General features: G+C 44.4%; 1 protein-coding gene across 2 annotated transcripts in view; it reads left to right on the top strand.

Moving 5' to 3' along the window:
• Positions 1-8,656: 8,656 nt before the first annotated feature.
• The window catches only part of SHROOM2 (shroom family member 2), a 180,927-nt gene continuing 172,105 nt past the window's right edge, over positions 8,657-17,478 (top strand). For both annotated transcript variants that reach the window (XM_075853973.1, XM_075853972.1), the window contains exon 1: positions 8,657-9,399. In XM_075853973.1, coding sequence (XP_075710088.1) covers positions 9,181-9,399 — 219 coding nt within the window. In that variant the 5' untranslated portion in view covers positions 8,657-9,180. The remainder of the gene's footprint in view (positions 9,400-17,478) is intronic.

The following is a 17,478-nucleotide window of genomic DNA, read 5'->3' as shown; positions in this document are numbered from 1 at the left end:
TATAGCTATGGAGGATTTCCTGCATCAGGGAGTAATGAGATCTCTTTTAGAGCATGTAGAACAGATCCTGGATGAAAACAGACAGATCACTATCTTGCCTATATCACCTGATTCCTAATGTGGTCAATGAGTGAGGCAGAACAATGTATTTGTGACCTTATAGAGGTGTTAGGAAACGTCTGTCACTTTAAGGCCTTATTCAAACGAGCGTATTTTAAGTCTGTGTTACGCGCGTTAAAACAACGGACGTCACACGGACCTATGCAATTCAATGGGTCCATTCAGGCATTCAGTGTTTTTACTCAGCGTGTGTCCGCTGCGTGAAACTCACTGCATGTCCTATTATTGTGCGTTTTTTGTACATCACACACCCACTGAAATCAATGGGTGAGTGAAAATCACGGACAGCACACGTCGCAAATCCGAGTAATGTCCATGATTCACACAACAGTTGCTAAAGAAGTGATGAGAAAAAGAAAAACACCTCCTTCAGTTTTTTTTGCTGACGTAAAAGCACAGACGCGCGCTGTACATGGATGTCATACGAAACTGCAAAGCCGGAAAAACACTGCGTTTTTTACGTGCGCAAAACAGACACGTTCGTGTGAATAAGGCCTTAGGTTGTCATGACCACTAGCCAAGCTTCTGGGTGGCCCTGGTTTGAGATGCAGAGCCAATCTCATTTCTCTGGCTGCAATCTATCAGGGCCAAGAGTGGAGTATTTGAATCTGTTCAGTTTTCTCATTGTCGCTTGTGATTTTCTTGTGTATGCATGTTTTTGATCAAGCTCCTGGTTACACCCTGAGTCACCTTGACAATTTGAAATGGACCTCCGCTTTGTCTTTGGATTTACCCTCTGCTCTGTCTTTGGATTTACCCTCTGCTCACTGATTTGGACATTATGCTCTCGGTTGGTTTTGACTTCAGCAACTCCTGGTATTTTCTGTTTTGCGATTTGGACTTTTAGTATCTCCCTGTTTGTTGATTACCCTCTGGCTTGTCTGGTTATACGTTCTGGTATTGCCTGCATGTGCACCTCCTGTCCAACACCTTAGGCTTCATGCACCCGACCGTGCCCGTAATTACGACCCGTATTTACGGGTGCGGATAGCCGGCCGTTTTTATGAGCCATGCTGCCATTATAAAGTATAGGAGCACGGTCCGTAAAATAAAAAAAATAGGACATGTACTATTTTTTTCGACAGGTTTGTAATGGCTGCCGCGCCGTTCCCCGCCGTCCCCACGGCCTCTGCTCCAGTTCCGGCGCCCTCCCTCGCCAGCTGCTCATCCCGATCTCCACTTACCCGGTCCGGACGCTCTGCTGGCCCTGGACGGCGTCAGGTGAGTGCACCCATTACCTCCTTCCACGGTCGGCATCCTCGATATGCGGCTGCAGTCGCTAAAGGGCGCGCGCGCGCTGACTCATCCTGCCTTAAAGGGCCAGCGCGCACCTTAATTACCAAGAACTTCCTATTTAAGGTTCCTCCTCCCTTCCATCCCTGCTTATTCAACCAAGTTCCCCGTGAGTTCCCTGTGCCCTAGTTCCGTTCCTTCTGCCTTTGTCTCTATTTCCCGTTACTGACCTCTGCTTGAACTTGACTATCCTTGTCTGCCGCCTGCCTTGACCTATTGCTGCCATACCCGTTACGACGCCAGCCGCCTGCCTTGACCTATTGCTACCAAACCCGTTACGACGTCTACTGCCTGCCTTGACCTATTGCTGCCATACCCGTTACAACGTCTGCTGCCTGTCCTGACTTCTGCCTATCCATCCGACTGCCTCTACCCGCTGTGCCAAGCGTTGCCTGGTTTCCAAGCACCATCTCCCAGACGACACCGAGGATCCACGAACAAACCGGTGAGAACCGTTATAGGGTTTCTACGGCATGGACACCCTCCCGTAGACATATGGGAAGGTGTCCGTCGGCCATAGAAAGGAATGGGCCCGTAATTACGGACGATTTTACAGTTGTGTGCATGGTGCCTTATTCTGTAAAAGCAACCTGGGTTCTATGCAGCCAAATACAATCTGCCTTGCGGCAGGCTTTGGTGAAGACCATAGAGTAGCCTTAGACTCTGCTAACCAGAATGGTGATGGACTTCAAGTAGCTGATTTACCTGTACCTTGATCCAGACAGTCTCCAGCTGCCTTTGAGGAATTGCTCATATAGCAATTCCATAAACATGCACTCTGGGGAATAGGTCAAGTAGTGATTCCTTGACAAGAGGTTGTCTTACCATGACAAAATCCATCTAGTGTGATCAGCCATTTGCTGTCGGCTTGGATCTTGGAACCCCCGACTATCAGCTGATATTGCTAGAGAAATGTTACATTGCACCCATTCATTTGGAATACATAAAGAGCATATAATACACGGGGATCTCAAGTGGAAGATTCCTAATAGGACATATGGACAGGGGTTGTCATCAGGAAACAACCCCAGGCTATTAAATAATTTAGTGACACTGAAAGGAGACATTATAAAAAAAAGAAAGTGTCGACAAATTAGAAATAAAAATATTGCAAAATAAAATTAGAAAAACGACTAATACTAACTATATATGTTTTCTATATAACTTATACTAAAGTTTCTTACACACGATCGTTGTGCCACTCGGGCCGTTTTTGACGGCATCCGGGTGGCACCCGATAATCTTCACGGACCCATTCACTTTGACGGGTGAATCGGGTCCGTGAAAAATGGTCCGAGTCTCTCGGTCGTGTGCATGAGGCGTGACTATATATGTTTTATTATTTTATGGAAGGTGTTGCTATACACGTTTTTCACCCAATTAAACTGCCAAGATCACTTATCAGGCTCCGTTTACATCAGCGTCCATTTTTTCCGTTGTTCTGCGCTATCATAGGAGCCATATCCATCACATAACGGACATGAATGCCACTCAACGGAACCCTTTAATGGTTTCTGTCGGGTTTCCGTCATTTTGCCGTACAAAATAGCGGTCTGCATTTTTCACCAAATCTGCGACAGAGGCTCCTAACGGAGCCTCCAACGCAGATGTGAATCTAGCCTTAAAAAGGCTCTGTGACCAGTTTATAACTGCCCTATCTCCTACGTAATCTAATAGGTGCTTTAATGTAGATAACTACTGCTTGTTTTTGTTTGTTTTTTAAAACGTTTAATTTTGACCAAGTCATGAACATTTTCAGATTTATGCAAATTTGTTCTTAATGCCCAACTGGGCGTTTTTTTTAGTTTTCATGGAGTGGGCGTTGTAAAGAAAAATGTATGACGCTGACCAATCAGCGTTTTACACTTCTCTTTATTCCAGCCCAGCTTGATCCATAGCACAGCGTGATCTCAAGAGATCACGCGGTGAGGTCCCTTCCTTGAGCAGGTCCTTCACCAGAGGGATGGAAGAGTGAACAGACATCGCCTCCAGCCGCTGCTGATTCGGATAAACGTCCTGGAGGCAATGTCTGTTCACTCTTCCGTCGCAGGACCTGTGGGAGGAAGAGACGGCACAGCGTGATCTCGCGAGATCACGCTGTGCTGTGGATCAAGCTGGGCTGGAATGAAGAGCAGTGTATAACGCTGATTGGTCAGCATCATACACTTTCTTTACAACGCAAAAAAAAGTAATAAAAAAGCCCAGTTGGGCATAAAGAACAAATTTGCATAAATCTTAATGTTCATAACTTGGTCAAATTTGTACTTTTTTTTTTAAAACAAAAAACAGTGGTTATTTACATTAAAGCGCCTATTAGATTAGGTAGGAGATAGGGCAGTTATAAACTTGTGACAGAGCCTCTTTAAAGGGAATGTGTCACTAGAATTTTTTTTAATTTTTTTTTAGTTAAACAATTATGTAAATGATTAAGCATTGTTGTCATTTTTTTTTTCACAAGTCAGGAAATATAAATTAGATTCTAATTTATAACATTTCCATGTGCTGGTCACTAGAGGGAGCAATTCCCAAAATTGCAGCATTGGCAATGTGGTAAAGCAACCTCATTGATTTATGCTGCAAATTTGGGGTAGACACACTTGCTCTAGTGTCCTCACACAATCCCCCCTCCCTTATCCTGGCTAGTGCCAGGAGAAGGAGGGGGTTGAATCTTCAAACCTCCTACACTGTGTGCCAGGGTGGTAATCAGAGAGTATAACACAAAAATACACGAACGTAAAACACACATCACATACACAAACATAACTTACCTGCTCCTGCCGCCGCCGCTCCTATTCCTTGCGTCCTCGCTGCCTTGAACATATGACCGGAAGCCGCGACCGGAAGTAGTCATCTGACTGTCCGGCCGCGGCTTCCGTTCCACACAGACGGCGTACGCTTTAGTGAATGGAACGGCTCCCGTTCGCATTCTCTATGGGGATGTATGTGCCGTATTCCATCTCTGTATGTGTCGTTAATCGACACATACAGAGTTGAATTATTTTTTTTACTTATCTCACCATCTGCAAACTACAGTTCCTCTCACTATCATGTTGGTTACTGGATTGGCTTTGCAGAAAAAAAATCTTTCAATCTTGGTTTATAATTGGAGATGCTTTAAGCCAATGCTCTGCATGCGAGCTTCCTGTCTCCAGCCTCAAGAGCATTTGCATCAATCAGAAGAGTCTGGGGTGGCTGGTTGTGGGGGAGGAGAGGGGACCCCAGGGGGCAGAGCTATCATCAGTAAGTCTTGCATTGAGCCAGTGAAGGGGTAAGCTGACAAGACATTGTACTGCTCTCCTTATACACATCATTCCCATGGCCATTGATGATTAATATGTGATCCTTGGTGATCCAACACCGAGGACCCCTGCCGATCAGCAGAACAACAAACTCTCCATTGCCCAGGCAACTGCCCCTCGGCCCCATCAGCAGCAATAGGGAAAACCCCAGGATTGAAACATAAATGTTAAAAACGTGTAGAAAAACTGAGGCAAAAATGGCCATTCATACATGTGAACTTCCCTCTGTAATATGGTGTGCAATACGGAACTTTATTGTGGTTAGTATGATTGCGAGCAGATGCGGTATTATGCACCCTGTTACGAGTACTGCGGACTCTATTGGTAATTCGTGTCGTATTGAAACACATGCAGAGCAGCGTGCGGGATATCATATGTTTAAAATATCGTAACTCCATGGAATAACGCAAAATCCACTGTAGCGCCCATGGGTTCACTCACCTCCCGACGCCCGCAGCCATGGATCTGGCCTCCGTCTCCCTCCAAGGAGATGCCAGCGCTCACTTCCGCTCCGTCCGGCCGGGTCCCGTAGGGTGCGCGCGCACGCTCGTGCCCGCTCTTAAAGGGCCAGCGCGCGCACATGAAAACAATGATCATTAACCCATGTGATTCCCTGCCCTATAAGAATGCCCCAGCCCTTCTGATCCTTGCCTGAGCGTTGTTAGTCTTTCCCTGTCTGTCTCGCAAATGGTCCCTTAATGTCTCCCGTTCCAGCTGTTACCCGTGCCGTTACCGTTCCTGTATTCCGCATTGTTCCTGTGCCTACCCGTGTTCAAGTATCATCTGCCACGTCAAGTGCCATCTGCCACGTCAAGTGCCATCTGCCTCGTCAAGTGCCATCTGCCTCGTCAAGTGTCATCTGCCACGTCAAGTGCCATCTGCCACGTCAAGTGCCATCTGCTCATCGGATACTGCCCGCCACGTCTGGCGCCACTTTCCGCACCTGCCTCCATCCGTGCTGAAGCCACAGTCACCGTCCGGACTATTTCAGGTACCTAAGCTTTACTGTCTGCTATCTTACTTTCACATAGACTGTGACCTGGTCAGCTGCCTCCGTGTCCGTGACATCCACCTTAAATGCAACCAATGGAAAAGCTAATACGATGACGTCAGGTAACGTTGACAAATTCAGATGACATTGCATGTGTTTAGAACTTTTTGTATCAGGTTGCACTTCTCTGTCCAGTCAAAAAACATTATAAAGACATACTGTTTTTTACAATGGAAGGGAAGTCAATGGCAACATGATCCAACTGCATAGGCATCCTCTTACATCCCTTCTTTCCTTTGTTTCTTGCAGTATGCATTTGTTTGCAGTTTGCATTAGAAACATGGTGTGAACAACTACATATTCCGAGTGTATACTTTTTTTTTTTTAAAAAGCTACCTTTAAAAAAATATCAACTATATAACCCAAACATGTATGACATACGTCTGCCCCATAAAAAAAACATTGAGTAAGCTACAGAATAGATTTGCATACACATTCTTGTTACACAATAATTGCTATACACAGCGCATTTCAAACCCGTGTCGTACAAATCCGCAATACAGCGCTCCAAGCCTGCTACGGGTACATCTGATTTTATACGAAGGCAGACAGAGGGTTTTTTTTTCTCACAGATTCAAAATGAATCTAAACGTGACATGTTCTACTGCATGTTATATTGCACAGGTACTCACTAGAGGTATTGATCCTAGGGGTGGACACGGAGTAGAAGGGACCTGTAAGGACTATTGTGTAGCAGGACAAGGTTCGTGTACGGCGTGCATGAGTCCTCATTTGTACTGGGTCCTTTCATATGGGCAGATAAACGTCCTGTAACGAGTGCTCGTTTACTTGCATTAACATTATAAAATAATCGTGAGTTTTATCCGTTAATATTATCGTTCGTGCGATCGTTCCTCCCCCTCCCACCCTCATTGCAATGTAGACAACAGAATGACTGTTTACACAAGAGGATTTTATGCTGACAATGATTTTTGTGTCTGCATAAAAGATGCTAGCAACGTCAAACTAGAGTATTATTGTTTGATCCTGGCACACACGTAGGGTAAGGCCACACGGAGCGGCGCTGACCCGGCCAACAACCGGCACCATGTTCGGCACAGCTGTCAAATAGCCGGTCAATGGCCACGCGTTGTTGTGGGCAAAATGTCCTCTTAGACTTCGTTCACATCAGCTCTATGGCTGCGTTCTGTCATTGCTTTCCGTTGGAACGGAGCCCTGACAGACACAAACGGAAACCATTGATTTAAATTGTTACGGATCCGGTGCCAATGGTTTCCGTTGACTACAATATTGATTCCGTCAAAACGACGGAACCCTTGCACAACGGAGACAAACGGAAATCATTGGCACCGGATCAGTCACCACTGAAATCACTGGTGATGCTCCTATTCAAGTGAATAGGAGCAGAGCCGCAGTTCTGAAGCACGGCTGCTTTGCTATGTACAGAGCCAACTGCTTCCGGCACCGTACATCGCGTAGGCCACCAGAGCGGCCGATCGGTGCAGGATCTGGGTGTCAGACCCGTGTCGATAATCTATCCGGTGGATAGGTCATCAGTTGTCTGGTAGTGGACAACCCCTTTAAGCCATAATAGGGTTCGCATTGCATGCGGCCTTTGATATACCTCTGTATGCATCTAATATCATACAGAGCTTATTTTTTATGATTGTACGGTATAGTACGGAGTCACAGAGGACACGACGTCCTGCCATACAGCCTCCGTGCTGTGTGAATGTTCACATGGCATACTTTCAGGCGCAATTTGAAGCATAAAACGCTCGTATTACACACCAAAGTATACTTGAAATACGCCTGCAAACAGCTTTGAATTGATTTCAATAAGAAATACAGTGTAGTTAATACAAAGCATATTTTTATGCTGCTGAATTAAAAACGCCTCTCAAATACACGCTTCGAAAAAAAGAAGTGACGGGTCAGCGTTTTACAAGATGTTTTTTCCCATTTAAACTGCAAAAATACGCCTCAAACTACACTTTAAAAACGCTTGCCAAAATCAACGCCTGGATTCAGAGGCTGCTTTCTCGTGTAATCAGCATCGTATTTATCAGCCAGAACATATGAAGTGCGAATATAGTCATGGACTGGGTTCACACGTTGCGGGTAACCACAAAACATCACCATTTTCATGCGATTTGTTCTGGATTTTCCACAGCATTTCCACCCAAAAAAATCTGCATGCTTTATGTGCGGATTTTACCCCTTCTACAGTGAAAAGGTACGTCCACAAGCTGCAGAATTTCCCCCCAGAGTTTCCATGTGTGAAAATTCTGCAGCGCATTACAGTAGCAGCAAAGTGGATGAGATTTGAACAAAAAGTTTGCAGAAAAGACGTGAAAATTCACATGCGGTACAGATTCTAAATCTCAAGAATGTAAATTTTACGTGCGAAAACGCTGTGAAATGATTGGAAATTCTGCAGTGTTTACGCTACGTGTGGCCGTACCAAAAAAGGTGAAATCCGCAGAATATCCAGATTTTGAAAATTCCCAGCATGCTCTGCTTTCCGTGTGGAAACTTTTCAGCAGCATGTGGATAAAAAAAATCACATGCCTTCAACAATTTTTCCATTAAGTATTTTCCACCTGCACGGAAAATCTGCAACAAATCCGCTATGCGCGCAGGGATCGAACAAATAGGATCCACTGGCAGATCATCATGGTCACATTTTTTTTAAACAAAAACTTTTAGCAATAACATTGCGAATAGTGACATAACCTGAATACTTTTAACTATTAAACGCCCGGAATCCAGGTAAAGAGCTGATGTGGGTAGAAGAGCCCTCCCCGGCCCCATATGTACACACGGCAGTGACACATCCATTCTCTCCATGGGATAATCAGTGAGTGATTGCTGGTCGGGAGGGGGAAGGGAGGCAGCTCCTGCAGGCCGTGTATTATGTACGTGCTGTCCAATCCCACACAACAGCGAGCAACAGGCTGCCGAGAGGGAACAGGAAAGAGCCGGCGCTGATCGTCCTCTCGAGTTCCTGGCTGCACCTCTCCCGGAGATCAGATCCTGCACTGCTGCTGCGGGGAGGGGACACAATGAGGAAATTGTCATCTGTGGGGACCTGGAGAAGGTGAACGAGTCCCGATCACTAATATCCCGGCTGCTTATTGGAACAGGTGGACCAGTCTGGAAAGTGATCCCGGATCTGGAGATTTGCTCTGGGACGTGAGCGAGCAGCGATCGGAGCTCGGGTTGGTCCTGATCGTGGTGTTACCTGCTCACCATGTTTGATCCTGAGGAGGGAGGGGAATGGCCATCGTGCTGGGAGCACTAGCAGGGCCCGCTCCAGGCATTCTATTACTCTCAGTTGTCTGCTGGATGCTGTAGGTTGTCGCTTCCTCAGCAGGAGTGTAGGCAGCATCTGATATGTAGCTGAGAAGTCTCTAGTATCTGCTACCTACACATAGAATATCGCTGCCCAGCACCATGGAGAACCTCGAGACCAGAGGTGGGCATGAGAACTTCCTGCCTGATGACATGAGAGCTCACCCTGGCATGGTGGACCAAGGACAGAGCATGATGATGATGGAGAGGAAACTAGTGGAAGGGCATCGGTTTGTGGATGTATTTCTTACTGGAGGAGCTCCTTGGGGATTTACCTTGAAGGGTGGTAAAGAACATGGAGAACTTCTTATCATCACTAAGGTAAGGAAACTTTTGTGGCGAGTTTTACTGTGTCGTAGAAGTTTGAGAGTCAACATACCGTAGTCTACTGCGCAATTCTATACAGTAAAAATACGGAACCGAATGGATCAGTCAATAGACCATCATAATAGATCCGTCATGTTCTTCATAGATTTTATAAGATTGAAGCCATGACACACACCAGTGTGAACAGAGCCTTACAAGCCGGATAGGGGGACATGTATCTATACTTGTCAAAAGTATGGAAAGTATTGTGATTAAATGTGCGCCTTGTGTAAGAATAAACTGCGCCATTGTTGTAGCACCTACGACACCTCGCTATGTTTTATTGGGTTTGAGAAAGTTACAATGATACAAGACGCATGTGATGTCTTTGTCCAAGTGATACAAAAAGGTTACGTCACTAAGACACGTGACCGTCAGATAGACCTGCGATAGTCGCTGTTTATAGTACATGCTGTATTCTGTAAGTGTTGTGTGATATTTTGAGTCTTACGGATCACAGACCTAAAGCGAATGTTTTGAACTTTATTGCTGCAATAAATACTACTTGTACCACCAGTTACAGCATTGATAAACGCCTGTCGTGTTCACATTAAAGGCACCATCGCAAATTCCACCTGATTTGATGGGAAAGATTGTGCTACATGCGGTGCCATTTTTACCATCTAAATGATAGACCCCATTATAAGTCAATAGGGTCGGTCAGGTGCTGGTGGTATCCGCCGTACAACGGATCCAGCAATGCGTCAAGGCTGCCATCATACGTGATACAGATGTTTACAGAGCCTGACTCGTGTGCCAACCACTCCTAAAGAGATTCTCTGGGCAAAATAAAAATTCAGTTTTTCCAAAAATGTCTGTTGCCTCCACTTGTATACTAAAGGGGTCCTCGGATTTGCCCGTCCCTTTCGCTGTGGATCTTGGGCAGGCATACAGTGTCCCATGCCCTGCAATAGGTGATATACATTTCTGTATCCATGGGCGTATTTAATATATACTGTACATGGCAGAGGGGGCGGCCTTGGCACTGTCAGAATATGCGCAAAGAGAAAGGAGGCATGTCGGGCACATCACAGGCTCCTGACTTCCTAAGATCTTGGAAACGGGGAGCCCAGGTATATATGTATGAACTACACTAACATATTAAATGATGAAACATAGATTCTATATGGACCGTAGACTATATATTTTGTTTATGTACAATGTATTATTAGCGTTATTACGGTATACCCTTTATGTTTGCATTGGTTAATGTCGTATAAAATTATCTTTGCGTATGACAGATGTATACAATGGGGTTATGTATGCAAATTCTTGGCTGACTGTTGTTCTGTAAGGGAATATTTAACAATGCTGTAGTTGTGAGCGCTTTATACATTAACCAGAATACTGACAAGTTTTGACAACATTGTGAAGAAGAAAACTTGGAAATGTGTGACAGCGTGTCGGCATTATACGTGGCTTCCTATCCGACGTTCCTTTTACATTTTTGTATATATGCTGCATGTTTGATACAAATCTGCCCCATGTATTCGAGTTATATAGGGTATTCGTATACATATATTACCACACATACATGCTACTCATACAGTGTCCTCAAAGCACCATTAAAATCTTATCACCTAAATTATTTAATGACGTTTTCCAGCGTCTGATCTCGGGTCTTCACAGACGTAATTATCACTTTCCACTGTTTTCCATCTTTGTCGCTATCTTCCCAGGCTAATAGCATCAAATAGAGGGGCCAATCCTCAGGTTTATATTACTTCAAAAGCCTAGTGTTGTCTAACAAGTGACATGTATGAAAGGAAATAATTAGAGGGGTGGATAAAACTACCCATTTATAATAATAATATGTTAGTAAGGCCTGTCAGTCCTACACCCTTCCGCTCCCGAGTGTCGCTGAACAGAGACAGCTTGTTGTTATCATTTTCTTTTTAGGAGGTGCTATGGCGGAGATTAGGAAATATTGGTGTCAACTGTGTCAGAGGACTTGTCTTCAATAGCTATCATAGGCCTATCATAATAGTGGCGTTGTCATGTGGCTGTAGGACATCGATTTGTCTGACCTTTCATGAGTCACACAACCTAAGCTCATAGTTAGCTTATACAGTATAGACCTGAGAGGACTGCTGTTCACCCCCACCAACTCCACCATAAAAATTCCTCAGGAAAAAAAGTAGGCCTTATGGACTACACTCAGAGTAGGTCCCCAATATAGTCACATCGTGTGGTTTCACACCTATGGGGGAAGTGATGGTAAACAAGTACACAAGTCAATAGAGTTGCCTTATACTTCTTCAGACAAGTCTAAGTTCGGAGTTCTGCTTCAAACACGAAATTCAATTCTGACCACAACGTTTATATACATGCAGGCACAGTTACATAAATTCCAGGAGACCAGAAACCAAAAACCTTGCTACTATAACCACAACATTTTTAGGTTCTTTTCTGCTGATCTCTTCAAAAGCTCTTGTTGTCTGGCTTATGAAAAATAGAGATGGCTACTGGATTGGTTTGGCTGTATTCCCTCCAGGATATTCCATAAATGTCTGATAGATGTTGGTCCTAGTGCCTCACCAGGAAGGGACAGGTCTGTGGACCCTTAATCTCAAGATAGGTGTGGGTCCTAGAGGTGCACCCGACAAAGTCTAAGATGGCAATGCCCCTTTAAAGATGTTCTCTTGGACTATGACATTGATGGCTTATCCTTAGGAAGGTCATCAATGTACTATATGATTGGTGGAGGTTCGATATCTTGGAAATCGGCCGATCAGCGTAACATGTATCTGGTACTGCAGCCGATGCAATTTAAATGAATAGGATGAGCTGCAGTGCCAGGCACAGCTATTCATGCAGATGAGTTGCTCTGCTTGTGTAATCAATGCGAGTGCTGCAGTTCTTTTAAATTGATTTTGCGAAATAAGGTGTGTGTATATATCCCGTTGTGGTAATCGCTGTCATCCACCTGGAAACTCCCTGTATTCCGATCTTGTGGATATGACATAAATGTCCGATATATGCGGGTCCCACCTCCTGGAGCGCGAAAGCTCCAGAAACAGTGTAGCTCGCTTTGCTACTTTTCTGGGAGTTCCGTAAACAGCGTTGCTCAGCATTTGGCTGTTTCCGTACCCCCGACCACCTCATCAGTCAGGGATGGGGAGAAGCAAAGGTGGGACAGGGGTGAGGGTGGCCATTTCTAGAGGTAGGTGCTGGTCACAGAGTTGAGACCAGCATCTATTAGACATTTATGGCATATCCTGTGGACATGCCACAAATGTCCAAGATGGGAAAACACCTCTAAGGCCTTATTTACACGAACGTGTTTCAAGTCCGTAATACGCGCGTGAAAATCACGCGCGTCGCACGGACCTATTTAACTCAATGGGGCCGTTCACACAGTCCATGATTTTCACGCAGCGTGTGTCCGCTGCGTAAAACTCACGAGATGTCCTATACTTGAGCGTTTTTTGCGCATCACGCACCCATTGAAGTCAATGGGTGAGTGAAAATCACGTGCAGCACACGGACGCACTGCCATGTGCTGCGCGTGATTCGCGCAACAGTAGATCAAGAAATGAAGGTACAAATAAAACCAACTCCTTCATTTCTTTTTCTAAACCTCAAAACCGCGTGTCATAAGGATGGCATATGCGTGAAAATCACACAGCCACGCACCAAACACTTATGACACACGGAATGCACACGTTCGTGTAAATTTAGCATAAGTCTGTTAGCCCTGTGTTTAGGTTTTAGTAAACTATTCAATGTGCTATAGTGATGCTATTGTGTGATAACGGTTGTAAATGCCTTTTTCACGGGGGTGGGTAGCATGTTCTTTTAACACGTGTGTGTGTGTGTGTGTGTGTGTGTGTGTGTGTGTATAATTTATTAGATGTCTAACTGTTTCTCATTGGTCGTTATCTATAATTATTTATATTCATACTTTGGTTTTCTAACGCCACTTGGACCTGACTGATATTATTTATGCGATAATTGTTAATAAAATTGTTACATTTATTTACTTGGTTTCCTTTCTTTTTTTTTTTTTTATATTAAGATTTGGTTAAAGTGTGTACTCTGTAAAATAAGGGTAGCTGCATTCACAGGCTCCAGATTGCAGGGTAAAATTTCCTAGATTTATCGCTTTCTGCTCTCGACTTAATATGGTAATTTGCATTCTGGGAAGTGTAGTCTTTTCAGTAGGCACTGTGCAGTATTCTGATGTAGGGGAAACAAACCATCCCACTGCATTATAGAAGCTGAAATGTCAGTTTTTAAAAAATAAATAAAAATGTGTATCAGTGTGATTGGTGCAACTTTGTAATTATATTTTATTAAAAATAATTACCTTTTGAGATACAGCTGCTTTGTATCCTGGATACAGAGCAGCTGTATCCTGTGCTGAGACCTGAATCCGTCAGTTCAGCGGCACTGGCAGGACTAGTGACATCGGGTCAACATGCAGCATCCACCTGTCAGGGTAAGTTCACACAGGGCAGATACGCTGCGTAAAGGTACACAGCGTATCCGCCCCGGTGGCCGCTGGGCATTCCGGGAGAAAAAACGCACCAAATTGTGGTGCGGTTTTTCGCCCGGAATGTCCTCTGCGTAAAACTGCAGCATAAGCCAGTCTGCTGGCAGGCCGGCCTCCTGGGACGCCCTCTTGCGTCCTCCCAGGAGGCTGGCCCTCTAACGTCATCCAGGCTGGCCTCCTCGGATGACGTTTCATCCCATGTGACAGCCGCTACAGCCTTTTTTTCCAAGTTGTGATTTTTGCGGCATAATAGCTGCGATTCCGCCGCAAAAGTTGCAACACTTGACTGTTTTTCAGGTTTTAGATCCCCATTGAATTCAATAGGGAAAACCCGCAACGAAATACCGGCTATTCCACAACCACAATTGACATGCTGCGGCTTAAAAAACTGCACCGCAGTCCATTTGTGTGCAGAATCTCTGCATATCATGTACGCGGCACGTGGATGAGATTTCTTAAAATCTCATCCACTCTGCTACTGTATTATGCTGCGGATTTTCTGCAGTATTTACGCCACTAGCCCTTATCGATCACATGTAAGTTATGAACTTAGATGTGATCAATAACAGCTTGATCCTGCGTTTCAGGGACATGCAGTACCAGCTGTCACTGAAACTGTCAGTCCTGCTGACCCGACGGATACATGTTTCGGCGCAAGATACAGCTGCTCTGTATACGGGGCACAAAACAGCTGTATCTCAAAAAGTAAAAATAATTTTTAATAAAATGTAATAACAAAAAAACGAAAGGTTTTCAAAAGTGCACATATTCGTTAAGGTATGCGTCCGTCTATAAGCTTGCCGATGGTTTCCAGTACAACCAGCAGGCCTATGAATGCAGCTCCGGATCCGCACGAGAGTAACGTATTTACAGTATTCCTTCTATTACTAGGGGATGTCTGGAATGGTGTAAATACTTTCTTACAGCATTATAACATTTTGACATTAATTTGATACTATGAAGTTTAATCATTGTTAGGATTTTTGTCCAGCTTGACCATTTGCATTTTATGCTTGCGCCCAAACTAGTGGGTCATGCGTATATTGCTTACTAAACGTTTGAGAATTTGTGGTTTACATGTATAAATAAGGGAGATGTGTTTATTTTACAATCACAAGAGTAGCCGATAAAGCAGCACCACTATCCGTTCACGAAGCTGAAGTATGTGAGGGTTTGTTTTTGGTTTGTCAGCCTTGAATTCTCAAAAGGTTCTTTTCACGTATGTTGCTGTCAGTGCTGCCGTAACAGAGAATCGGTGGAAAACTACCAGCTCTTTGCTTCATTGTTCTTGTGTTGTTGCTGGGAAACTCTGGGATAATGTACTGGAGAGCTCCCTGACGTGAATCCTAATTGTAATAATAAGATCGCCATTTCTCTTATTTAGAACATTTATACCTATCATTCTGCGGGAACTTATATCCCGTAACTTTTGATATCATACATTAGATAATTCTGATCAACGTAAATTATGAAATTCATAGAGGGTACGAATACTAAACCAGAAAACAATTATTACTGCCGCATTCGTCTTATTCATCTACTCTGTTTGAAAAACAAGCAAACTCCAATAATGCCCAGGTGCGGGGTCTGCAGAAATGTGGTTGTAACCACCCCCCACATGGCAGTGAAGAGGTCATCGTTCTTTTGGCTGAGAAGGGGCTGGGTTTATAATAAATTTAGGACAATAAACCCTTAGGCCTCCTTCTTCACACACACAATTTTTCTGTTTGAATAGTTTTATTAGGTACATGAAAACTTCTATAAATCCAACATTTCAGTTCTACTCGCAGGCAGAAGTTATTGGGATTACGTATGAACAGGAGTTTTATGTACACATTTTTCTGATATGTATAGGTAGAAATACATAAAAGATAAATGTATAAAAAAAATTCAATCTTTTTCACTTGTAAACGTTTCCAAGCATTTTCTTTTAACCCCTACCCGCACGAGTAAGTAACTGTATGTCGTCGCGGGAGGTTACTTCCCGCACGAGGACATACAGTTACTGAGTTTTTTCCGGTGCACACTGTCGGCTGCCGACAGCTGACACTCCACTCTTGCCGGCCAGCGGTCCTTTGCCGCTGATTTCACCGAATTAACCATTTAAATTCGGCGATCGGTTACAATCGCCGAATTTTAGGAGTTTCTAGCATATCGGCAGACCCTGGTCCGAAATCGCGGGGTTTGCTGATAGTTAGCATGGCAAGCCCATCCTTTGGCTGGTCCTGATAGGCTCCCTGCCAGAGTGACAGGAAGTCACTGTGTCGTTCCCGATGCACACTGTCGGCGACAAGGTGTGCATCTGGAGCTTGGAGATCAGCTGTTCCCGACAGCTGACACTCCAGTGTTGCCGATCAGCGGCTCATCGCCGCTGATTTTGGCAATTAACCTGATAAATGTGGTGCTCGATTGCGATCACCACATTTAGGGGGTTTGTAGCACATCAGCAGCCCCCATGCAATTGTGGGGGCTGCTGATGCTTGTGATGGCATCCGGAGGCCAGGCAACGGCCTCCGGGTCTGCCATGTATGGAAGCCTAAGAGGACCACGTAGACTTACTGTCAGAGTGACTGTGACAGTTGGAATCGGCGGCTTTTTCCCGCGAGCAGTAAAACTGCCTCGCGGGAAAAAGAAGCGACATGCCCTATCTTCGGGCGTTTACGCCTCTGACCTCCCATTGACTTCAATGGGAGGCAGAGAAAGCGTATTTCACAGTGTTTTATGCCCGTGGCGCTTAATGGCCGCGGGCGAAAAACTGCGCGAAAATCGGCGTGCAGGGAGAGGAAAATCTGCCTCAAAGTTCCAAACGGAATTTTGAGGCAGATATTCCTCCTGCAAAATACTCCGTGTGAACATAGCCTAAAAGTGTAAATATAAAAGGTTTTGTTTTAATATAAGAAGTCATTTATTATAGGGAAAAATGAAAACGTTAAAAAAAGTACACATATTTGGTATCACCGTGTTCGTAACGACCCAAACTATAATGTTATTTTTTTTTTTCTTCACGGTGAATGGCGCAAACAAAATAAACGGAAAACTATGTCAGCATCGCTATTTTTTGGTCACCACCCCGCTCAAGATATAGAATAAAAAGTGATCAAAAAGTCGCATTTACCCCAAAATAGTACCAATAAAAACTACAACCCGTCCCGCAAAAAACAAGATGTCCCACAGCGTTTTTGACGAAAAAATAAAAAAGTTACGGCTTAGAAAATAAATGATTTTATAGAAACTTAATTTTATTGTGCAAACGCTGCAAAACTTAAAAAAAAGTATACACACATGGTATCACCGTAATTGTACCAACCGGCAGAATAAAGTAAAATGTAATTTATTGCGCACGGTGAACGCTGTAGGAAATAAAGAATTTAAAGCGCCAAAATCGCAGTTTCTTTGGTCGCCTTAGCTCTAAAAAGGATCCTGTGGGGTCAAAATGCTCACTATACCCCTAGAAAAATTCCTTGAGGGGTGTAGTTTCCAAAATAGGGTCACTTTTCCACTGTTTTGGTCCCTCCGGGGCCTTGCAAACCTGACATGGC

Source organism: Rhinoderma darwinii, chromosome 2 (assembly GCF_050947455.1).
Source record: "Rhinoderma darwinii isolate aRhiDar2 chromosome 2, aRhiDar2.hap1, whole genome shotgun sequence".
NCBI classification, from domain to species: domain Eukaryota; kingdom Metazoa; phylum Chordata; class Amphibia; order Anura; family Rhinodermatidae; genus Rhinoderma; species Rhinoderma darwinii.
The sequence above is the reverse complement of the archived record's forward strand: the minus strand, read 5'-3'. Positions and strand labels throughout refer to the sequence as shown.